This window comes from Procambarus clarkii, chromosome 50 (genome assembly GCF_040958095.1).
Source record: "Procambarus clarkii isolate CNS0578487 chromosome 50, FALCON_Pclarkii_2.0, whole genome shotgun sequence".
Lineage (NCBI taxonomy): Eukaryota > Metazoa > Arthropoda > Malacostraca > Decapoda > Cambaridae > Procambarus > Procambarus clarkii.
This window is the reverse complement of record NC_091199.1, coordinates 26415233-26440988: the sequence shown is the minus strand read 5'-3', so window position 1 is coordinate 26440988 and position 25756 is coordinate 26415233. Positions and strand designations below refer to the sequence as shown.

Below are 25756 nucleotides of genomic sequence, written 5' to 3'. Positions count from 1 at the left end.
CCAAGTGCACTCCATTTTTCCACTACTCTCACGCAGAAAGAAAACTTCCTAACATCTCTGTGACTCATCTGAGTTTCCAGTTTCCACCCATGTTCCCTCGTTCTGTTATTATTACTTGTGAACATTTCATCTATTTCCACTTTGTCAATTCCCCTGAGTATTTTATATGTCCCTATCATATCTTCTCTCTCCCTTCTTTTCTCTAGTGTCGTAAGGTTCAGTTCTTTCAGACGCTCTTCATATCCCACCCTTCGTAACTCTGGGACAAGCTTCGTCGCAAACCTCTGAACCTTCTACAGTTTCCTTATGTGTTTCTTCAGGTGGGGGCGCCATGATGGCGCGGTATACTCTAAGACGGGTCTCACGTAGGCAGTGTAAAGCGCCCTAAAAGCCTCCTCATTTAGGTTTCTGAATGAAGTTCTAATTTTCGCCAGTGTAGAGTACGCTGCTGTCATTATCTTATTTATATGTGCCTCAGGAGTTAGGTTAGGTGTCACATCCACTCCCAGGTCTCTTTCTCGAATTGTTACAGGTAGGCAGTTCCCCTTCATTGTGTACTGTCCTTTTGGTCTTCTATCACCTGAACCCATTTCCATAACTTTACATTTACTGGTGTTAAACGCCAGTAGCCATTTCCCTGACCATCTCTGCAACCTGTTTAAGTCCTCTTGGAGGATCCTACAATCCTCGTCTGTCACAACTCTTCTCATTAATTTTGCGTCATCCGCAAACATTGACATGTATGATTCCACTCCTGTAAACATATAATTTACGTAAATTAGAAAGAGAATTGGTCCCAGCACCGATCCTTGAGGTACTCCACTTGTTACTTTTCGCCAGTCCGACTTCTCGCCCTTTACCATTACCCTCTGGCTCCTTCCTGTTAGGTAGTTCTTCACCCATGAAAGGGCCTTTCCGCTTACTCCTGCCTGCCTCTCAAGTTTGTATAGCAGTCTCATGTGCGGTACTGTATCAAAGGCCTTTTGGCAGTCAAGAAATATGCAGTCTGCCCAGCCTTCTCTGTCCTGCCTTATCCTGTGTGTGTGTGTGTATGTGTGTGTGTGTGTGTGTGTGTGTGTGTATGTGTGTGTGTGTGTACTCACCTAGTTGTACTCACCTAGTTGTGCTTGCGGGGGTTGAGCTCTGGCTCTTTGGTCCCGCCTCTCAACTGTCAATCAACAGGTGTACAGGTTCCTGAGCCTATTGGGCTCTATCATATCTACACTTGAAACTGTGTATGGAGTCAGCCTCCACCACATCACTTCCTAATGCATTCCATTTGTCAACCACTCTGACACTAAAAAAGTTCTTTCTAATATCTCTGTGGCTCATTTGGGCACTCAGTTTCCACCTGTGTCCCCTAGTGCGTGTGCCCCTTGTGTTAAACAGCCTGTCTTTATCAACCCTGTCAATTCCCTTGAGGATCTTGAATGTGGTGATCATGTCCCCCCTAACTCTTCTGTCTTCCAACGAAGTGAGGTTTAATTCCCGTAGTCTCTTCTCGTAGCTCATACCTCTCAGCTCGGGTACTAGTCTGGTGGCAAACCTTTGAACCTTTTCCATTTTAGTCTGTGTGTGTGTGTGTGTGTGTGTGTGTGTGTGTGTGTGTGTGTGTGAGTGTGTGTGTGTGTGTGTGTGTGTGTGTGTGTGTGTGTGTGTGTGTGTGTGCGTGTGTGTGTGTGTATGTACTAATCTAGTTGTACTCACCTAGTTGTGCTTTTCGGGGTTGAGCTCTAGCTCTTTGGTCCCGCCTCTTAATTGTTAATCAACTGGTGTACAGATTCCTGAGCCTACTGGGCTCCAACATATCTACATTTGAAACTGTGTATGGAGTCAGCCTTCACCACATCACTACTTAATGCATTCCGTTTGTTAACTACTCTGACACTGAAAAAAAAAATTCTAATGTCTCTGTGTCTCATTTGGGTTCTAAGTTTCCACCTGTGTCCCCTTGTTCGTGTTCCACCCGTGCTAATGATCTGTCTTTGTCTACCCTGTCAATTCCCCTGAGAATTTTGTAGGTGGTTATCATGTCTCCCCTTACTCTTCTGTTTTCCAAGGATGTGACGTTCAGCTCCTTTAGCCATTCCTCGTAGCTCATACCTCTCAGTTCCGGGACGAGTCTGGTGGCATACCTCTGAATCTTCTCCCACTTTCTCTTGTGTTTAACTATGAATGGATTCCAGGCTGGAGCTGTAAATTCCAGGAATGGTCTGTTATAAGTAGTATACAGGCCCTGAACGATTCCTTACACAAGTTTCTAAAGGCAGGTTTTATTTTGGCCAACTTAGCATATGCCACTGATGATATCCTTTGGTGTGGGCCTCTGGGGACAGGTTCGGCGTGATATTAACTCCCAGATCTTTCTCTCTATTTGACGCATACAGTATTTCACCTCCCAGATGGCACCTTGTGTTCAACCTTCTGCTCCCTTCGCTTAATTTCATTACTTTACACTTTCCTGAGTTGAACTTTTGTAGCCATTTTCTAGACCGTTCCTTCAGTTTTTACCAGGTCGACCTGTAGTCTCTGTCTATCTTCATCTATCTATCATCTATCTCTGTCTATCTCTGATTCTTCTCATAATTTTTCTGTCATCAGCAAACACTGAGAGGAATGAATCTATACCCTCTGGAAGATCGTTTACATAAATTAGAGACAGGATGGGTCCAAGTACAGAGTCCTGTTTGACTCCGCTGGTGACATCTTCCCACTCTGATGTCTCCCACCTCATAGTTACTCGCTGTTTCCTGTTGCTTAGATACTCTCTAGTCCACTGGAGCACTTACACTTTTACTCTAGCCTGTTGCTCCAACTTTTCTATCAGCCTTTTATGGGGTACTGTGTCAAAGGCTTCCTGACAGTTTTAGAAAATGCAGTCTGTCCACCCTCCTCTTTCTTGCCTAATTTTTATTGCTTGGTCATAGAATTCTATTAAACCCGTGAGGCACGATTTACCATCTCTGAACCCCTGCTGGTGGTGTGTTACAAAGCTATTGACCTAAAATTCGAGCCTTTTCCTCACGATCTTCTACATCACCTTGCATGGTATGCAAGTTAGGGGAAACTGGCCTGTAGTTCAGTGCCTCTTGCCAATGTGTGTGTATGTGTTTGTGTGTGATAAAGGTCCTATGTAACCTATAGAGGATAACCAATGGCCAAGAACCTATAGGTAGGCATTGTTGTATATGTTGTGTGTGAGGAAGTTGGTGCCCGGGGCCTGGAGTGTAGTACGATACTGCCAGACCTGTGGTCAACGGTTGGTAGGGGAGGCGGTGCCGGCAGTCACAGTCACTCTGGCTGCCATAGTCCTCACAGGATCGTCTCCCCAGTCTGCCCATGGAATACCACTGATCTCTCTCTCTCTCTCTCTCTCTCTCTCTCTCTCTCTCTCTCTCTCTCTCTCTCTCTCTCTCTCTCTCTCTCTCTCTCTCTCTCTCTCTCTCTCTCTCTCTCTCTCTCTCTCTCTCTCTCTCTCTCTCTCTCTCTCTCTCTCTCTCTCTCTCTCTCTCTCTCTGTCTCTGTCTCTGTCTCTCTCTCTGTCTCTCTCTCTGTCTCTCTCTCTTTCTCTCTCTCTCTCTCTCTCTCTCTCTCTCTCTCTCTCTCTCTCTCTCTTTCTCTCTCTCTCTCTCTCTCTCTCTCTCTCTCTCTCTCTCTCTCTCTCTCTCTCTCTCTCTCTCTCTCTCTCTCTCTCTCTCTCTCTCTCTCTCTCTCTCTCTCTCTCTCTCTCTCTCTCTCTCTCTCTCTCTCTCTCTCTCTCTCTTCTCTCTCTCTCTCCTCTCTCTCACTGTCTCTTTTCTCCTATCTCTGTCGCTATCTTTCTAAATGCAATGAAGATTATTATACCTAATAAATCCAATAATTAATAATTAGAATTATTAGTTATTTGGATTTATTGGTACACACCCCAAGTGAACCTTGGGCTGTCAGTCCAGTGTCAAATCTGTAGGAGTAGCAACACTTTGGCAACAAGCAGAGAAGGCAGGTGGGAAAGGAATTCCTGGAACTTTTTGTCTGGCAGGCAAGACTCAGGGTAAGTCATTGTTAAAAGGTAAGTCTGGGTCTTCCTTCACTCCTCCATGGGTCTAGGCCGGAATTGCTAATTACACTTTGCCCGTGGTTGACAGAAGGGCTAGCAGAGTGAATCAGTGGCACCCCCAGTGGTGGGAGCGAAGACCGGCGGTGGTGGTGGGTATTACTGGTCCTCTTCTGTGGGACAAAGTTGAATCTGTGGAGTCACGTGATTGGAGAGACTGAGTATTGTCTCCTGAACCCCGTAGCAGCCCTATGCTAGCATAGCCCCAGCCCCCCCCCCACCCCCCGTGACAAGAATTGGCGACCTTGCCAGGATACATTCGTCAAAATACAGTGTTGCTAGGATACGTTCATCGAGGTACAGTGTTGCCAGGATACGTTGGTCGGGCAACAGTGTTGCCCAGAGTTCAGGACATTGTTGCCAAAATTCGCGGACAGTGTTGCCAGGGTACGAATACAGTGTTGCCAGTGAATTTAGTGATAGCATTACCCAACCCGCTAATGGAGTGAAACATTGAAATTAGCACCCACTAATTTGTCTGTGCTGTCTTGTATGCTCGATATTATAGAGAGGTAGGAGGATACTGTAAAGAAATTTATTGGGATGGGGGATGAGAAAATTTTGGAGGAGTGTACCTAAGCTCAGCTCCAACAAGTGGCAAACAACTTTGGGATCAGAGTGAGGACGACTAAGGTAGCGGAACATAGGATAGAGATCATGGCACAGTACATAGCTCGAGAGGAGACGATGGGAGTAGAGCCATGCCAAGAGGAGCCATCCCAAAGTGGGCCGTCCCCAGTAGAGCTATCCCAAGCACCTACCAGTGTGGCTAGAACTTGCAGTGAACGTGGAAGCAGTTGGGGATCCAATAGTAGCCGGAAGAGCGTGCAGCTGGAGATAATACGAATGCAATTAGGGGCGCAACTGCGTCGAGAGGAGAGAGAAGCACGTTAGTACAGAGTAGATTGACTGGTGAGGCCAGAGAGACATATAACATGTTGGACATCGAGGAGAGTGTGCCATATACGACACAATCAAGAAAGCGGTGCTCCACTCATATAGACTAACCCCGGAGGTTTACAGGAAACGCTTCCGTGATTGCACGAGGGCATCAGGAAGGTCATATGCTGAGACTGCTCGTGACATGGAGCGCAAGTTTCTACGATGGCTGAAGGCCGAAGAGGTAGAGACGATGGAGAAGCTGAAACAGTTGATTGTGATGGAAAAATTCATGTCCATGCTCCATTCCGGAACTCAAGGTCAGAGTGAAGGAGGCAGGAATAAAGGACCTTAAAGGTACAGCGAACCAACCTGGAGGAGACACTGCATCTTAGAAGGAAGGGACCGCCCAGACAATCGCCTTACACCATGTCTGGAGGGAACTTTAAGAGTTCAGGAGCAGGGACGGGCTGGAACTCTCCCAAGGGTAGTTTGCCCAGTGAAGAATATCGGTTCAAGAGCTCGAGGGATGCGGGAAGGAAGCCTCAAGCTGTGAGCAGTGGACCTAGCTCGGGAGTAGGAGCTGCTGCCCGGGAACCGACGACGGGGAGTCCAAGTAGGACTCAGGGAACGTCTACTATTGGCATCACCAGAGTGACTGGTGAGTGGTCGCCTAGGAGAGGCGGCCGATGCTACAGCTGTGGTGTATAAGGTCATTTTGCCCGTGAGTGTGACGAGCACCAGAGGAATATGAGACTGATGTTAGAAGAGGAGAGAGTATTTGTTCATACCCCATATTATAGTGGACCCAATGTGAATAGTTGGGAAATGAAGATGGGCTAACACCCCTTCGTTTTCGGGACCACCGGGAAGTTTGGGAAGTCAGACCCAGTGGAGGTTGCAGTTCTTCGTGATACGGGTGCTGACATAAGCATGGTAGCCAGGAGTATTCTTCCCAACGATTTTATGGAATCATCTGTGGGAGTGGTGAGAATACGGAGTGTGGCAGAGGAGTACAGGTTACCACTTCACGAGGTACAGCTGATTGCCGACTATGGAGTTGAGAAGGCTATCGTAGCTGTTGCCCCTAAGTTACCCTTAGAGCACATGCAGATGGTGCTGGGTAACAACCTTGGTGTAGGTAGGATACAACCTGATTGGGCCAGGAGTGTCTATGTGTCAGGCAGTGGTACAACAATGCCAGGGGAGGTGCTGGTGAGGTAGTGGTACGGAAGGCGACATCTTTATTCCTCCATGAAATTCTTTTCCCTGTAAACGTCTTCTTCGGTTCGTGGTTGAGCTTATCCACCTCACTGTGACTCACCTCGCCACAGTGGTTCTTCTTGTCCGTGCCACTATTCATCCAGTTGGCATAGGGGTGCGTGGCTGAACACATGGAAGGTTCAGAAGGACCAGACACATGTGGGAGGTTCAGGAGGACCAGACACATGTGGGAGGTTCAGGAGGACCAGACACATGTGGGAGGTTCAGAAGGACCAGACACATGTGGGAGGTTCAGAAGGACCAGACACATGTGGGAGGTTCAGAAGGACCAGACACATGTGGGAAGGATCAGACACATGTGAGAAGGACCAGACACATGTGGGAGGTTCAGAAGGACCAGACACATGTGGGAGGTTCAGAAGGACCAGACACATGTGGGAAGGACCAGACACATGTGAGAAGGACCAGACACATGTGGGAAGGACCAGACACATGTGGGAAGGACCAGACACATGTGAGAAGGACCAGACACATGTGGGACATTGTGTAGCTCCCGCATACACTATCCTAGTTTACCAAGTTCATAAAATAGAGCAAGCTATAGGTCAGTTACAATGAACAACACATCTAAGTTTCAACAGGTGAGAGACAAAGGACTTGAGAACTTTCACAGTGGTGCTAATCCTTGTAACAATACTCAATACTTAAATAAAATGTGAATAGTAAAACAAACATGAATCAATTATGCATAGATTAGCAAATAATAAATGATTTAGGCCTTTGCTGAATTTAGTCACATCAGTCGTATCCTAAACTCATGAGGTGACAAGATGTATTTTAGCTAAAGGCGTAGTGTATTCTGCTTTCGCAGTACCCAAGGAGATACCAAAATTTGAACTAATTCGGTAAATTCGTATCCAATGCAGCAGGACACTGGCTCGTTAAGGGGGCAAACACTGTTTTTCTCAAACTAACTTTGATAGATCAAAGTGACTAAATGGCCTCAGTCACAATATAATGGGAGAGATGTCCTAATTGACTGAAATAATTAATAAAATAAGATTGATACTTAAATAATTATTTATATTTAATCTCATCTAATTCTTACTAAACGTAAATCAAAAAGGTACGAAATTTAACGTACATGAGTGTGTGGTTAAGCCCGTATAAATAACCAGTGTTCTTTGTATGAGGAAAATGGTAATGACATACAACCGATTGATCACTATACAAACAATCAATAAATAAAAACAGTTATAACCGTTCTGATAAAATGTAAAGGAACCCGAGTACACAAAGTCTAATTATGCCAGATTCATTTAACTATTCTCTTGAGCTGGGAAAGTTGTTTCATTTGATGAACCCATAGCGAGCTTGGCGTCTGCCGGCGTTCTTGTAATTCTTCTTAATTAACCAATGGCTCTGTTACAGTCTCTCTACTCAAAGTTTATGCACTTAATTGTTCACTAAACATTCGTCTGTTTGTTGAAGACCGTCAGCATCTCACAAACGCTCATGATAGCAAACAAAGTGGAACTGTTGGTCAGAGCCTCGAAGTGGGCATTTCTGGGGAACAAACCAAATGTGAAGATTGACGTCCCTCCACCCCGGAGTTGACGTCCCTCCACCCCGGAGTTGACGTCCCTCCACCTCGGAATTGACGTCCGTCCACCCCGGAGTTGACGTCCCTCCACCCCGGAGTTGACGTCCCTCCACCCCGGAGTTGACATCCCTCCACCCCAGAGTTGACGTCCCTCCACCCCGGAGTAGACGTCCCTCCACCCTGGAGTTGACGTCCCTTCACCCCGAAGTTAACGTCCCCTCCTTCCCGGAGTTGACGTCTCTCCACCCCGGAGTTGACGTCCCTCCACCCCGGAGTTGACGTCCCTCCATCCCACAGTTGACGTCCCCTCCATCCCAGACTTGACCTCCCTCCACCCCAGAGTCGACCTCCCTCCACCCCGGAGTTGACGTCCCTCCACCCCACAGTTGACGTCCCCTCCACCCCACAGTTGACGTCCCCTCCACCCAAGAATTGACGTCCCCTCCTCCCCGGAGTTGACGTCCCCTCCTCCCCGGAGTTGACGTCTCTCCACCCCAGAGTTGACGTCCCTCCACCCCGGAGTTGACGTCTCTCCACCCCAGAGTTGACGTCCCCTCCTCCTCGGAGTTGACGTCTATGCTCCCCTGAGTTGACGTCCCTTCTTCCCCGGAGTTGACGTCTCTCCTACCCGGAGTTGAAGTCCCTCCACCCCGGAGTAGACGTCCCCTCCACCCCGGAGTTGACGTCCCTCCACCCCGGAGTTGACCTCCCTCCACCCCGGAGTTGACCTCCCTCCACCCCGGAGTTGACCTCCCTCTACCCCGGAGTTGACCTCCCTCCACCCCGGAGTTGACCTCCCTCCACCCCGGAGTTGACCTCCCTCCACCCCGGAGTTGACCTCCCTCCACCCCGGAGTTGACCTCCCTCCACCCCGGAGTTGACCTCCCTCCACCCCGGAGTTGACCTCCCTCCACCCCGGAGTTGACCTCCCTCCATCCCACAGTTGACGTCCCCTCCATCCCAGACTTGACCTCCCTCCACCCCAGAGTCGACCTCCCTCCACCCCGGAGTTGACGTCCCTCCACCCCACAGTTGACGTCCCCTCCACCCCACAGTTGACGTCCCCTCCACCCCAGAATTGACGTCCCCTCCTCCCCGGAGTTGACGTCCCCTCCTCCCCGGAGTTGACGTCTCTCCACCCCAGAGTTGACGTCCCTCCACCCCGGAGTTGACGTCTCTCCACCCCAGAGTTGACGTCCCCTCCTCCTCCTCGGAGTTGACGTCTATGCTCCCCTGAGTTGACGTCCCTTCTTCCCCGGAGTTGACGTCTCTCCTACCCGGAGTTGAAGTCCCTCCACCCCGGAGTAGACGTCCCCTCCACCCCGGAGTTGACGTCCCTCCACCCCGGAGTTGACCTCCCTCCACCCCGGAGTTGACCTCCCTCCACCCCGGAGTTGACCTCCCTCTACCCCGGAGTTGACCTCCCTCCACCCCGGAGTTGACCTCCCTCCACCCCGGAGTTGACCTCCCTCCACCCCGGAGTTGACCTCCCTCCACCCCGGAGTTGACCTCCCTCCACCCCGGAGTTGACGTCCCTCCACCCCGGAGTTGACGTCCCTCCACCCCGGAGTTGACCTCCCTCCACACTCAGAGTTGACCTCCCTCCACCCCGGAGTTGATGTCCCTCCACCCCGGAGTAGACGTCCCTCCACCACGGAGTTGACGGCTCTCCACCCCGGAGTTGACATCCCTCCACCCCGGAGTAGACGTCCCTCTACCCCGGAGTTGACGTCTCCTCCACCCCAAAGTTGACGTCCCTCCACCCCGGAATTGACGTGTCTCCACCCTAGAGTCGACGTCCCTCCACCCCTGAGTTGACGTCTCTCCACCCGAGTTGACGTCCCTCCACCCCGGAGTTGACCTCTCTCCACCCGAGTTGACGTCCATCCACCCCGGAGTTGACGTCTCTCCACCCCTGAGTTGACGTCCCTCCACCCCGGAGTTGACGTCTCTCCACCCCTGAGTTGACCTCCCTCCACCCCGGAGTTGACGTCCCTCCACCCCGGAGTAGACGTCCCTCCACCCCTGAGTTGACGTCCCCTCCACCCCAGAGTTGACGTCCCTCCACCCCGGAGTTGACATCTCTCCACCCTAGAGTTGACGTCCCTCCACCCCGGTGTTGACGTCTGTCCACCCCTGAGTTGACGTCCCCTCCTCCCCGGAGTTGACGTCCCCTCCACCCCGGAGTTGGGAGAGCGGGGTACTAGTTACTCAATTTTAATTGCTAATATATCGGCCCACAAGTGCTTAAACTTATGGTCAGTAAGCTAACATCGAATACAAGTAGAACTATAAAATGATTCAATTATATAATTTAAACGCCCTCTGGAGGAGATATAAATCCATGATGAACATCACTAATTATGAGATATTATAAAAGGCATTAAACTCAGCCAAAAAGGAAATTAGATCAGCCAAAAGAAACTACGAAAACCACTTGCTCAAAACATAAAGAAAGTTCCTAAGTCGTTCTATGCCTATAAGAAGAAAAACTAAACAAAAGACTCGGTCGACCATGGTAAGATAACTCTAACCAAATTGAATTGGACGATAAACGTGCAACAGCACTGAATGAATACTTAACATCAGTGTTTACACTAGAAAGTTTATGTGGCATCCCATTACCCACACAAATATTTGAAAAAGGTGAAGAGAACGAATTAAGTGATATACCCATAGCGTACAACATTACCAGGAAGAGCACTGACAAACTATAAGACTCAAACACCCCAGGTGGGGGGAAGGGAAGGGAACTATCAGGAGAGTGCTAAGCAATCACGACTATACAGCACTGGGAAGGGATGAGGCTAAGGATTTCGGATGGGACGTACGGGATGTGGGGGGGGGGGCGATGAACGGTGCCCAACTACTTGGACGGTCGGGGATTGATCGCCGACCTGCATGAAGCGAGACCGTCGCTCTACCGTCCACCCAAAGTGGTTGGTTACCCCAGTTGTGGTCAGAATTATATTCTAAACAGTAAAGGAACTGGCAGAGGAACTATACCTACCACTGAAACTCCTTTCCAGAAAATCTCTGGACCACGGGATAGTTCCCCTAGATTGGAAATATGCCAATGTCACCCCTTCAAGTTCAAGTACATTTATTGAGACAATATGATACATCTCAAAAGGATAGAATAGCTAGGGCTATTTCTACCCTCCACTGTCACCCCTATTTCCAAAATAGACAGAAAGCTCAGTAGAAAGCTACCGTCCGATTAGCTTGACATCACACATCTGCAAGCTCATGTGGAGAGTCCTAAGGGAGAGAATCATCCAACATCTCACAGTGAACAATTTTATAATATCAACTCAACTTTGGTATGTTAAAAATAGATCACATTTTTGGAAACGGTAATGAGCTACTCAGACAAAGGACTTCCAGCAGATGTAGTATATATGGACTTTGATAATGCTTTCGATAAAAGGTACCACATGAAAGACTAGCAAGGAAATTACAGGCACATGGAATAAATAGTATTCTATTTATTAAATTACTTGTAAATAAATCAAATGAAATAAAACAAGAATAAATAAAACAATGGTTAAAACAAAGAAAACAGAAGGTTGTGCTAAATGGGAAGGAATCTGACTGGAGAAATGTGGTGAGTAGGGTACCACAGGGATCCATTTTCAACCCAATTGTTTTCATAGTATATACTAGCTGTACCCAGCCACGCGTTGCTGTGACTTAGCAACGCATGCGCGTTGCTGAGCCACAGCAACCCTCCCCTGTTCCCCCATCCTACTCACCATTCCCATCATCTCCGGTCCCCCTCGTCCTCCACATCACCCCCCCCCACACCCCCGTCCCTTCGTCCTCCCCACCATTTCCCCCCCCCCCTTCACCATCTCCCATTCCCCTGTCCCCTTGTCATCCCCGCCATTCTTCACTCCTCCGTCCCCTCCTATCCACCATCCCCCACTTCCCCGTTCCTTCATCGTCCCCACATCATCATTTTGCAGATGACACAAAAATTTATGGTGAAGTGGGAAGTGAAAATGATATCGAGGACTTAGGAAGAAATCCATATAACTCCACAAATGGTCAGAAGACTGGCAAATGCTTTTTAATGTAACAAATGCAAGACCTTACATGGGGGATATAACAACCCACGTCACAACAACCAAATGATTAACATTACCTTGCGGCATATTACTGAACATAATGAAGGAACTTGGAGTCAAAATCCATCACTCTGCAAACACACAGTGTAACGGTCCCTATTGTTACCTCATTACTAAGTGGTTACATCTTGTTATACAGTTTTTATGGCGGTTTAGTTGTTTCAACTTGCTAGATAGTTGTCACAACTTGTTAGAAGGTGTTACAACATGTTAGAAGGTGTTACAACTTGTTAGAAGGTGTTACAACTTGTTAGAAGGTGTTACAAAATGTTAGAAGGTGTTACAAAATGTTAGAAGGTGTTACAACTTGTTAGAAGGTGTTACAACATGTTAGAAGGTGTTACAAATGTTAGAAGGTGTTACACCATATTAGACGGTGTTACAAAATGTTAGAAGGTGTTACAAAATGTTAGATGTTACAAAATGTTAGAAGGTGTTACAACTTGTTAGAAGGAGTTACAAAATGTTAGGTGTTACAACATGTTAGAAGGTGTTACAAATGTTAGAAGGTGTTACAACTTGAAAGAAGGTTTTACTACATGTTAGAAGATGTTACAACGTGGTAGAAAGTGTTACAACTTGTTAGAAGATGTCACAACTTGTTAGAAGGAGTTACAACTTGTTAGAAGGTGTTACAACTTGTTAGAAGGTGTTACAACGTGTTAGAAGGAGTTACAACTTGTTAGAAGGAGTTACAACTTGTTGGAAGGTGTTACAACATGTTAGAAGGAGTTACAACTTGTTAGAGGGTGTTACTACATGTTAGAAGGAGTTACAACATGTTAGAAGGTGTTAGAACTTGTTAGAAGGAGTTACAACTTGTTAGAAGGAGTTACAACTTGTTAGAAGGAGTTACAACTTGTTAGAAAGAGATACAACTTGTTAGAAGGTGTTATAACATGTTAGAAGGAGTTACAACATGTTAGAAGGTGTTAGAACTTGTTAGAAGGAGTTACAACTTGTTAGAAGGAGTTACAACATGTTAGAAGGTGTTACAACTTGTTATAAGGTGTTACAACTTGTTATAAGGTGTTACAATATGTTAGAAGGAGTTACAACATGTTAGAAGGTGTTACAACTTGTTAGAAGGTGGTACAGAGTGTTAGAAGGTGTTACAACTTGTTAGAAGGTGTTACAATATGTTAGAAGGAGTTACAACTTGTTAGAAGGTGTTACAACATATTAGAAGGAATTACAACTTGTTTGAAGGTGGTACAAAGTGTTAGAAGGTGTTACAACTTGTTAGAAAGTGTTACAACTTGTTAGAAAGTGTTACAATGTGGTAGAAAGTGATACAATATGTTAGAAGATGTTACAACGTGTTAGAAGGTGTTCCAACTTGTTAGAAGGAGTTACAGCTTGCTAGAAGGTGTTACAAAGTGTTAGAAGGTGTTGTAACTTGTTAGAAGGTGTTACAACGTGTTAGAAACTGTTGCAACTTGTTAGAAGTTGTTACAACATTTTAGAAGGTGTTACAACATGTTAGAAGGTGTTACAACGTGTTAGAAGGTGTTACAACTTGTTAGAAGGAGTTACAGCTTGTTAGACAGTTGTTACAACATGCTAGAAGGTGTTACAACATGTTTGATAGTTGTTAGTTATTACAACATGTTAGAAGCTGTTACAACATGTTAGACAGTTGTTACAACATGTTAGAAGGTGTTACAACATGTTAGAAGGTGTTACAACGTGTTAGAAGGTGTTACAACTTGTTAGAACGTTGCAGCATCGACGTAGTTTCGTCGTGTGTTTCGGGATATAAACCCAAGGAATCGCCTACCCGCTGAAGCTGTATACGACAAAACTGTTTAATTTTAAAATCCAGCTTGAAAAAAAATCATCACGACAAATGTGGGCCCACTGATAAGCCACTGGCTTTCTATACTCATCAAGACTACTAGAGTGTTAGTTACCCCTCGGTAATTTCAGGTACACGACTTGTGCTCCACAGAGTATAATCCAAGATAATTAATAATAGCTAGTGTGGCAGCGCATAGACTGTAGACTCCCTTTTGAACTTCTCCTAAGGTTTCACCCTTGCATCACCCACCCAACGCCAGTCTGCACACTGCCAGTAGTGTAAATTAGGACTACGACCGTCCACGCCATCTGAGCAGATGAGTCAGTTGTGGCCACCCGCCCAGGTAAGGGACCTGGTCATAGTCCTAAGGGGTGTGGGAGGGCCCCCCACGTAACTGTGCGTAGTCATCTGGAAAGATTTGCTGTTGTCAATGATGATAGAGGGATGTGAGGATAGGGGGAGTATGTGTAGCAGGTGTGCAGCTCATTCTCTGCCTTACCAACTCTACTTCATCATTCAACTTTGCCTTCCTACTTCTTGGTTTGTGTGTTTACTCTCCAATATGCAGTAATTTAAATTCCCCCATCACAAAATTTATTAAGTTTAACTTTTACCAGACAGTATCTTTCATCATTCCTTTACTAAAATTATTCCTTACAGGTGAAAATAGACAAGTTTAGCTTCATTCAACAGTTTCTTAACTGCATTATGCTTCATTCGACTTTCAAAATACTCAAGTACATCATCGTTACTTTATTTCTAAGCCCTTGTGTTAAATAAACAGTCTTTGTCTAGCCTATCAATATCTTTGGGAAACTTGCATGGGGTGATCACATCTACTGAGTTTTATTCAAGTTTTTTATGAAATATCAATCTCACCATCCTGTTATGAACTATAGGAGGGAATCATGTTCCATAAAAATACTATAGGTGGCTTGAAAGATACTATCACCCAAGATTTTGTAATGAAATTTGAAAACGTCATGCACGCCTTTATACCTTGGACCCATAAAGAAACTGGAAAACTTTGAAAGACGTCAGATATATAAGCAGAGATAATCGATTTTCGCAATAATCTAGTTATTGTTATTAATATAACAATAATTAGATTAAGATTGTGTCACATCGTACTGTCAGCACACATCACTAAATACAGAATAGTCAACATTAAACTCTGCATCCACTCTCATGTGGTTGAAACAACCGAACACTACAATCATTCCTTGTAACGTAATGTAACATGACGTAACGAGGTAATCATCTCCCTGCTGTCCAAAATATCATTTTTAAAATATAAATGTTTTAGTCCTTGTAACACAATGTAACGTAACAGGGAAATCATCTTTCTGCTGCCCAGAATATCATTTTGAAATGTAAAAGTATGACTTAGTCCATCTCCATTACATCTCCCACCAAATAAATATTCTTTATTTATTTCTAACTCTAGAGGCTACATGCAGAACTCTAGAGGGCGACAGAACTCCTTTGGTTAATGTGTGTGGTTTTTAAAAAACATGAGTCTGAGTGATGGGTTGGGGTGATGGACAGCTGTTACCCCATCAGACATGAGCGTGTGACTGTCACCCGACCCCTCCCTCCCTTTTTTCCCACGCCTCCCTAACCTAACCTTTCCACATAGTCAACCCGGTCTCCTAGGTCCTGTGTTGCCAAGTGCTGCCTGCATGCTTGACTCTAGCCCTCCCTATGCTTAAACCTCACTAAGCATGCTCACCTGTATAACTCTACGACCCCATTACACACACTTTCATTTTACTCTTTAACATACATACACCTGCACACATGCTACACACCTGCTGCACACCTGCTACACATACTCTCCCTATCCTCACATCCCCCTTTCAGCACTGGCCACTGCAAATCCTCCCAGGTGACTACGCATGAGCGCGAGGCGGTCCTCCCACACCTCTTAGGACTATGAACGGGTCCCTTACCTGGACAGGTGCCAACAGCTGACTCATCTTCTCAGATGGCGCGGACAGTCATAGTCCTAATTTACGCTACTGGCAGTGTGTAGACTAGCGTTGGGTGGGTGATGCTAGGGTGAACACTTAGGAAGAGTTCAATAGAAGCTAGTGTAGCATGGTGTAGACTGCCATTGGGAGGGTGATGCTAGGGGGGGAATCCTTAAGAGGAATTCATAGTCTCCCACCACCAAATACCTAGTTGATAGGCAATATAATAAACATTTTCCACAATTCAGACATGTGACTCAGTAATAGTGACACAAATGTCTGACTCAGTGTGAGTGACCGATTATGCGTGCTTTAGCACGAGTAATGCAGTATTAATAAATCAATGGGAGTTGCTCAGTAAGAATGACTAAATTGAAGTGATTCAAATTGAGTTACTCAGATTGAGTGATTCCATGAGGGTGACTCAGTATGAGCAAATATGTTGCAGTGGCTTTGCATGATTCAGTATAAATGAATCAGTGTGAGTGACTTATTATAAGTGATTCAATAAAAGTGACTATATCACTGAGCCAACGAGACTCCGTATGAGTGCCTCAGGATGACTCAAAATTTTTTTTTTTTCATTTTGCCCTGAGGGGCGAGTTTATTGGGCAGTGCCACTCATCTTGTGAGTGGACACACCGCCATAGCAGCATGTACAGCATTCCCCAATAGGAAGAAAACCCGCTGGGTTGTTCAACCTACCACTTGTGCCCAGAGATAGCTGGGACTTGCTTAACCGTTTCAAGTGAACAGCGTCTCAAACAAGATTAACATTAGTCTTCGTCAACCCTTAAAATCTTGTTATCTTGTAGGTGCAAATTGGGGGAATCTTTTACTAACAATATCTACATATGACAAATAGTATTTTCCTAATTCAAACAAGGTGGGGTTTAATGTTCTGCACATATTTCTAATGTCTCTCAGATGTTCACATTCTCTCAGGTAGTGGTCAAGACGGTCTCCGTCACTCTGACCATAGATTCTGCAACTCAGCTGCTCAACTGTTGTTTCCATTCCAAATCTCCTTGGATATTTGTATCCAAGACGAATCCTCGCTATTATAAATTCTCTTCTGCGGCCACCTCCTCTTCGTTCATAATGATTGGTATTGCCAGCTGCAACTATGATGTATCAGCATACAGATTCACTGATTTGTTATTCTACTCTCCTTTCCTCAGTAACCTTGTTGCGGTGATGTTGCCTGATAATGCCTCTAATTTGTAGAAGAGTCTTGGGTGTGTAGTATTCAATATGGTCTCCTTCAGTGCCTTCAGCAGCCAGCACATCTGCACGTTCTTTTCCACAGATTCCAACATGGGAGGGGATCCACAGAAATTTGACAAATCTTCCCTGATTTGTTAGTTCTCTCACAGCTCATTTGATTTCAGCGACTATCGCAAGATTTTTTGCCCGATTTTTACAAAGGTTTTAAATCTCGGGCAGAAAATCTTGCGATACTTGCTGAAATCCAGAGAGCTGAGAGAGTTTCTCACAAGAAATCAAGAGAGCTGAGTCACTCAAAGCAAGTGAAACAGTTTTCGTGATTCAGCATGTCATACAAATTGGTGTGCGGGGCCTGGACTCAACCAGGAGGACTTTATCCGTGATGTGGGCTTAGTCTCCACAGTAATGATTAACATGCTTGGTTCTGGAGAGTTTTATGTAGTTGCTGGACATCTCCCACATTATGTGGGTGATGTCCAGGCCTTTACTTGGTGAAATGTTGAGGTGTTTTATGAGTTGTGATCTCTCCCACAGGGAGGGACGGCCGGTGTTTGCCTGGTGTGACATGACTACTGACGGAGGTGAGTAATCTCTCCCACAGGGAGGGATGGCTGGTGTCTGCCTGGTGTGACATGACTACTGACGGAGGTGAGTAATCTCTCCCACAGGGAGGGACGGCTGCTATCTGCCTGGTGTGACATGACTACTGACGGAGGTGAGTAATCTCTCCCACAGGGAGGGACGGCCAGTGTCTGCCTGGTGTGACATGACTACTGACGGAGGTGAGTAATCTCTCCCACAGGGAGGGACGGCCGGTGTCTGCCTGGTGTGACATGACTACTGACGGAGGTGAGTAATCTCTCCCACAGGGAGGGACGGCCGGTGTCTGCCTGGTATGACTTGACTACTGACGGAGGTCAGCTGTCTCTCCTGCTGCAGTCGTAATGGAGGTATTATTAGTTGTAGTGATGGTCACAGTTACCACTTTAGGGAAGTTTTTGTGGGAAAAACTTCCTACCAGTAAGTCAAATCAACTGACCACAACATGGAACTAATAAATTATTATAACTATGCTGGTTGAACAACTTTGTCCGGTTTTAGATAATCATTACCGTGTAGAGTGTAATATGTTCTGTATCCGGCAACCATTATCATCCACAGTGCAATATGTTCTGTATCCGGCAACCATTACCATCCAGAGTGCAATATGTTCTGTATCCGGCAAGCATTACCATCCAGAGGGCAATATGTTCTGTATCCGGCAACCATTACCATCCAGAGTGCAATATGTTCTGTATCCGGCAACTATTATTATACAGAGTGCAATATGTTCTGTATCCGGGAACCATTACCGTGTAGAGTGTAATATGTTCTGTATCCGGCAACCATTACCATCCAGAGTGCAATATGTTCTGTATCCGGCAACCATTACCATCCAGAGTGCAATATGTTCTGTATCCGGCAACTATTATTATACAGAGTGCAATATGTTCTGTATCCGGCAACCATTACCATCCAGAGTGCAATATGTTCTGTATCCGGCAACCATTACCATCCAGAGTGCAATATGTTCTGTATCCGGCAACCATTACCATCCAGAGTGCAATATGTTCTGTATCCGGCAACTATTATTATACAGAGTGCAATATGTTCTGTATCCGGCAACCATTACCATCCAGAGTGCAATATGTTCTGTATCCGGCAACCATTACCATCCAGAGTGCAATATGTTCTGTATCCGGCAACCATTACCATCCAGAGTGCAATATGTTCTGTATCCGGCAACCATTACCATCCAGAGTGCAATATGTTCTGTATCCGGCAACTATTATTATACAGAGTGCAATATGTTCTGTATCCGGCAACTATTATTATACAGAGTGCAATATGTTCTGTATCCGGCAACCATTACCATCCAGAGTGCAATATGTTCTGTATCCGGCAACCATTACCATCCAGAGTGCAATATGTTCTGTATCCGGCAACTATTATCATACAGAGTGCAATATGTTCTGTATCCGGCAACCATTACCATCCAGAGTGCAATATGTTCTGTATCCGGACACTATTATTATACAGAGTGCAATATGTTCTGTATCCGGCAACCATTACCATTACCATCCAGAGTGCAATATGTTCTGTATCCGGCAACCATTACCATCCAGAGTGCAATATGTTCTGTATCCGGCAACTATTATCATACAGAGTGCAATATGTTCTGTATCCGGCAACCATTACCATCCAGAGTGCAATATGTTCTGTATCCGGCAACTATTATCATACAGAGTGCAATATGTTCTGTATCCGGCAACCATTACCATACAGATTGCAATATGTTCTGTATCCGGCAACCATTACCATCCACAGTGTAATATGTTCTGTATCCGGCAACCATTACCATCCAGAGTGCAATATGTTCTGTATCCGGCAACCATTACCATTCAGAGTGCAATATGTTCTGTATCCGGCAACCATTACCATCCAGAGTGCAATATGTTCTGTATCCGGCAACCATTACCATTCAGAGTGCAATATGTTCTGTATCCGGCAACCATTACCATCCAGAGTGCAATATGTTCTGTATCCGGCAACCATTAGCATCCAGAGTGCAATATGTTCTGTATCCGGCAACCATTACCATCCAGAGTGCAATATGTTCTGCATAAGAACATATGAATGGTTGTCGAGGGCACTGGAGGTCAATTGCCGACTAGACAAATATTGCAAATCAAATGCATTATCTTTCATAGATAACTGGGAACACTTCTAGGGAAGAAATGACATGTATGCTCAGGATGGGGTGTGAAAGTTTATTTTTTTTCTTGTATCGTGATATTCTTGTACTATATCCGTCAACTTTAAACTGAGTCTTGATGGATCTCCTGAGGAAGGACTTGCTTAGCTAACATGCTAAGTGTAGTAAGCAGTTAATTCCCTACGTTAGAGACCATAGAACAATTGACTAGGCGCAAGTAAAAGCCGAGACCTCAAAATTCCATTCTTGCGAAATTCCAAGTATGGAATTTCCCTCACTTTGGCCGTCGACCTTCGAAAATCGCCGGAGCGAATCTAACACGTAGGTCACTGGGTCTCACAATGTATTATTTGTTGTGTGGTGCTATGAATTCAGCCCAAATCTCATGAAGCAGTCTCAAATGAATAGCAATAATAATTTCAGGCAACATAGCAGAACATAATGTAAATCAGTAAAATGTGTGGAGTGTAACGAAAAGACAGTGTTCAACATAACAACACCGTTTATTCAACAAAACTAACTACTACAACAATGAAGAATATCAATGATGTTAGTTAAAAGCCTGTGACACCTTTACGAAAGCTAGACACCAGCCACGAGTATGACTACAGGTTCCTTCCTGCAATCGTGTTGTGCTACATAAATTAACTAATTTGAACATACTGAGTGATCACAGAGAAATCAATCAATGCTCTCTGCTACTCTGCGCTGCCTCCCTCAATCTTTACTGTTAAACGGCTCCTACTCGCTCTAACTACTTCCACGAATGTGCTATAACGGCCATTGTAACATATTTGGAATGTATATGACCTATGCTCTCCAACGAGCCTAATCACGGGATGTTTCGAGTAAGGGTTACAAAATCCAGTCTGGGTGCACGGCTATTCACGTGCCCTGTGCACAGCGAGCTTCACGTGCCCATACACTAGTAGGAGGTTTAGCTGGTGTAAACTCATTCTCTGACATATGGTTCATCAATCAAAGGCTGGGGTTGTTACTGTTGCGAACTCGCTGGAACCTGTGGTTGGAGAGGTTTGTCTGGGTTTAAACTGTTAGTAGATATTGGTATGGGAATTGACATGGAGAAATGAGGTAATGAAAGTATGTGTTTGGGGGGGGGGGAACAAATTGGCAAAATGATCACTGAAAAAGAAGGGCCTCAAAATAACGATACACTCAGGGGATATTACACGAACAGTAGGAGTCTGAGAAACAAAATAAACAATTTAAATGCTCTTGTCTGCACGGAAAAAATAGATATTATTGCACTTACAGAAACATGGATGAATGTAGAAAATAGAGATCTATTAGCTAAATAACAAATAAACGGATTTAAACATTTTCACACAGATAGATATATTAGACGAGGAGGGAGATTAGCCATATACGTTAGGGAAAAATTGAAATGTAGCCCCAAAGAAGGAATCAAAACTGAGCTACACACAGAAACTATCTGCCTAGAATTAAAGGAAAAAGATAAAAATCTTATGACAGGATTTAAATACAAGCCACCAAACTTAGACAGAATGGAAGCAAAGCAACTATGGCATGAAATATCTAGAGCAACTACGTCAAACAATACACGTGTCATGGGTGACTTTAATTTTAGTGGAATAAACTGGATTAACAGAACAGGGAATAATGAAGCAGAAGATTTTCTAGAATTAATTGACGATTGCTTTCATAAGCAACACATTAAGGAACCAACATGGGAAATAATATTTTAGACTTAGTGTTAACTAACAGGGAAACACAAATTAATGAAATCGAAATAGGGAGGAGTGGGGAGGAGCAGGCAGGCAGGAAGGCCCAGGAAGGCATGCAGGCCCAGGAGAGTAAGGTAGGCCTAGGAGGCTGCCGAGGAGGAGGTAGGCTGTGGACGACTTTGTAGTCGTCCATAGTGTCGACGACTACAGTGTGTGTAGTGTGTAGGCTGTGTTTCTTTGAACAGCGATCACAAAGAAATCAGATTTAGTATAGAATGGAATAGATTTAGTATAGAATGGAATGGCCCACCCCCAATGCCCAGGACATTGTCTTGGAGTTAAACGTGTTACCCAGCGATGGGTAATGTAAAAAGGAGTTTTGTTGTGGATTCAAAATATAACTTATTATAAAATATTCTAAGCAAAGCACAGAAACTTAGTATATCATAAAAATTGAATAGATTGAATAATAATGACCCGAAATGAATAACAAAGTATCTAAAGAACCTGATAGGTGGAAAGAAAGCGTGGTACAAAAGGTTTATGAATGGGGAAGTCAGTTTAGAACAACAATTCGTACAACTGGTTAGAAATATTAAGAGAGATAAGGAGGGCAAAAAACTAAGAAGTTCCCATAGCAGGGTTAAGCAAACAAAAATCCTAAAAATTTTTTTTAGTTATTTCAAACTAAGATTAGAGAAAGGATAGGTCTATTAAAACCCGAGAAGGGTCAGATAACTGATAATGACGCAGATATGAGTAGTATTTTTAATAAATATTTTATATTTGTATTTACTAAAGAGGAACTTAACATTATCCCTTCAGCCTAACAAGTCAACACCACCCCACAATACCCTCCACCACCCCTCACTACCCTCAACCAACCCGCAGTACCCTCCACCACCCCTCACTACCCTCAACCAACCCGCAGTACCCTCCACCACCCCACACTACCCTCAAACACCCCACACTACAGTCCACCAGCCCACACTTCCCTCCACCACCCCACACTACCCTCCACCATTCCACACTTCCCTCCACCAACCCACACTACCCTCCAACACCTCCACACTACCTTCCACCACCTCACTCTACCCACCAACACACCACTCTACCCTCCACCACTCAACACTACCCTCCACCACCCCACACTACCCTCCACATTCCGCACTACCCTCCAACACCCCACACTACCCTCCACCACCCCACACTACCCTCCACCACCCCACACTACCCTCCACCACCCCATACTACCTTCCAACACCCCACACTACCCTCAAACACCCCATACTACCCTTCAACACCCCACACTACCCTCCACCACTCCACAACACCCTCCACCACCCCACACTACCCTCCACCACCCCACACTACCCTCCACCACACTACCCTTCAACACCCCACACTGCCCTCCACTACCCCACACTACCCTCTACCACCCCACACTACCCTCCACCACCCCACACTACCCGCCACCACCCCACACTACCCTCCACCACTTATCTCTACCCTCCACCACCCCACACTACACCCCACCACCCCACACTACCCTCCAACACACCACACTACCCTCCACCACCCCACACTACCCTTTACGACCCCATACTACCCTCTACCACCCCACATTACCCTCCACAATCCCACACTACCCTCCACCACCCCACACTACCCTCCACCACCCCGCACTACCCTCCACCACCCCACACTACCCTCCACCAACCCACACTACCCTCCTCCACCCCACACTACCCTCCTCCATCCCACACTACCCTCCACCACCTCACACTACCCTCCACCACCCCACAACACCCTCCACCATCCCACACTACCCTCCTCCATCCCACACTACCCTCCACCACGATACTCTACCCTCCACCACGATACTCTACCCTCCACCAACACTAACTACCCTCCACCACCCCACGCTACCCTCCACCATCCCACACTACCCTCCTCCACCCCACACTACCCTCCACCACCCCACACTACCCTCCACCACCCCACACTACCCTCCACCACACCACACTACCCTCCACCACCCCACACTACCCTCCACCACCCCACACTACCCTCCACCACCCCACACTACCCTCCACCACGATACTCTACCCTCCACCACCACTAACTACCCTCCACCACCCCACGCTACCCTCCACCATCCCACACTACCCTCCTCCACCCCACACTACCCTCCACCACCCCACACTACCCTCCACCATCCCACACTACCCTCCACCACACCACACTACCCTCCACCACACCACACTACCCTCCACCACACCACACTACCCTCCACCACCCCACACTACCCTCCACCACCCCACACTACCCTCCACCACCCCACACTACCCTCCACCACACCACACTACCCTCCACCACCCCACACTACCCTCCACCATCCCACACTACCCTCCTCCACCCCACACTACCCTCCACCACCCCACACTACCCTCCACCACCCCACACTACCCTCCACCACCCCACACTACCCTCCACCACCCCACACTACCCTCCACCACCCCAACACTATCCTCCACCACTTATATATCTTTACTCCACCACCCCGCACTCCCCTCCACCACTTCTCTCTACCCTCCACCATCCCACACTACCCTCCACCACCCCACACTACCCTCCACCACTTATCTCTACCCTCCACCACCCCACACTACCCTCCACCACCCCACACTACCCCACACTACCCTCCACCACTTATCTCTACCCTCCACCACCCCACACTACCCTCACCACCCCAACACTTTCCTCCACCACTTATATCTTCACTCCACCACCCTGCACTCCCCTCCACCACTTATCTCTACCCTCCACCACCCCACACTACCCTCCACCACCTCATACTACCCTCCCCCAACCCACACTACCCTCCACCACTTATCTCTACCCTCAACCAAGCCACACTACCCTCAACCACATAAAAGGTTGATGCATAAGCTAGAGAAACAGGCAGGAGTAACTGGCAGGGTGCTCCAGTGGATAAGGGAGTACCTAAACAATAGGAAGCAGAGAGTTACAGTGAGGGGTGAGACCTCAGACTGGCGTGAAGTCACCAGTGGAGTCCCACAGGGCTCTGTACTTGGACCTATCCTGTTTCTGATATACGTAAATGATCTCCCAGAGGGTATAGACTCATTCCTCTCTATGTTTGCTGACGACGCCAAAATTATGAGAAGGATTAAGACAGAGGAGGACAGCTTGAGGCTTCAAGAAGACCTGGACAAGCTGCAGGAATGGTCGAACAAATGGCTGTTAGAGTTTAATCCAAGCAAATGTAATGTAATGAAGATAGGGGTAGGAAGCAGGAGACCAGATACAAGGTATCACTTGGGAGATGAAATACTTCAAGAGTCCGAGAGAGAAAGACCTGGGGGTTGATATCACGTCAGACCTGTCCCCTGATGCTCATATCAAGAGGATAACAGCAGCAGCATATGCCAGGTTGGCTAACATGAGAACGGCCTTTAGAAACTTGTGTAAGGAATCTTTCAGAACATTATATACCACATATGTCAGACCAATCCTGGAGTATTCGGCACCAGCATGGAGTCCATATCTAGTCAAGCATAAGACTAAAATGAAAAAGGTTCAAAAAGTTTGCCACCAGACTAGTACCCGAGCTGAGAGGTATGAGCTACGAGGAGAGACTACGGGAATTAAACCTCACTTCGTTGGAAGACAGAAGAGTTAGGGGGGACATGATCACCACATTCAAGATCCTCAAGGGAATTGACAGGGTTGATAAAGACAGGCTGTTTAACACAAGGGGCACATGCACTAGGGGACACAGGTGGAAACTGAGTGCCCAAATGAGCCACAGAGATATTAGAAAGAACTTTTTTAGTGTCAGAGTGGTTGACAAATGGAATGCATTATGAAGTGATGTGGTGGAGGCTGACTCCATACACAGTTTCAAGTGTAGATATGATAGAGCCCAATAGGCTCAGGAACCTGTACACCTGTTGATTGACCGTTGAGAGGCGGTACCAAAGAGCCAGAGCTCAACCAAAGCAAGCACAACTAGGTGAGTACAACTAGGTGAGTACACTTCCCTCCATTACCCCACACTACCCTCCACGACTTATCTCTACCCTCCACCATCCCACATTCCCCTCCACCACTTATCTCTACCCTCCACCATCCCACACTACCCTTCACCACCTCATACTACCCTTCCCCAACCTACACTACCCTCCACCAACCCACACTACCCTCCTCCACCCCACACTACCCTCCACCAACCCACACTACCCACCACCACCCCACACTACCCTCCACCACCCCACACTACCCTCCTCCATCCCACACTACCCTCCACCACCTCACACTACCCTCCACCACCCCACA

At 46.4% G+C, this 25756-nt stretch overlaps 1 protein-coding gene across 1 annotated transcript in view; it reads left to right on the top strand.

Moving 5' to 3' along the window:
- LOC138351625 (ficolin-1-like) overlaps positions 1-25756 on the top strand; it is a 228286-nt gene that overhangs the window by 57546 nt on the left and 144984 nt on the right. Inside the window, exon 3 of the mRNA XM_069303623.1 lies at positions 17736-17782. Within this exon, the coding sequence (XP_069159724.1) occupies positions 17767-17782 (16 nt within the window). The 5' untranslated portion in view covers positions 17736-17766. The remainder of the gene's footprint in view (positions 1-17735; positions 17783-25756) is intronic.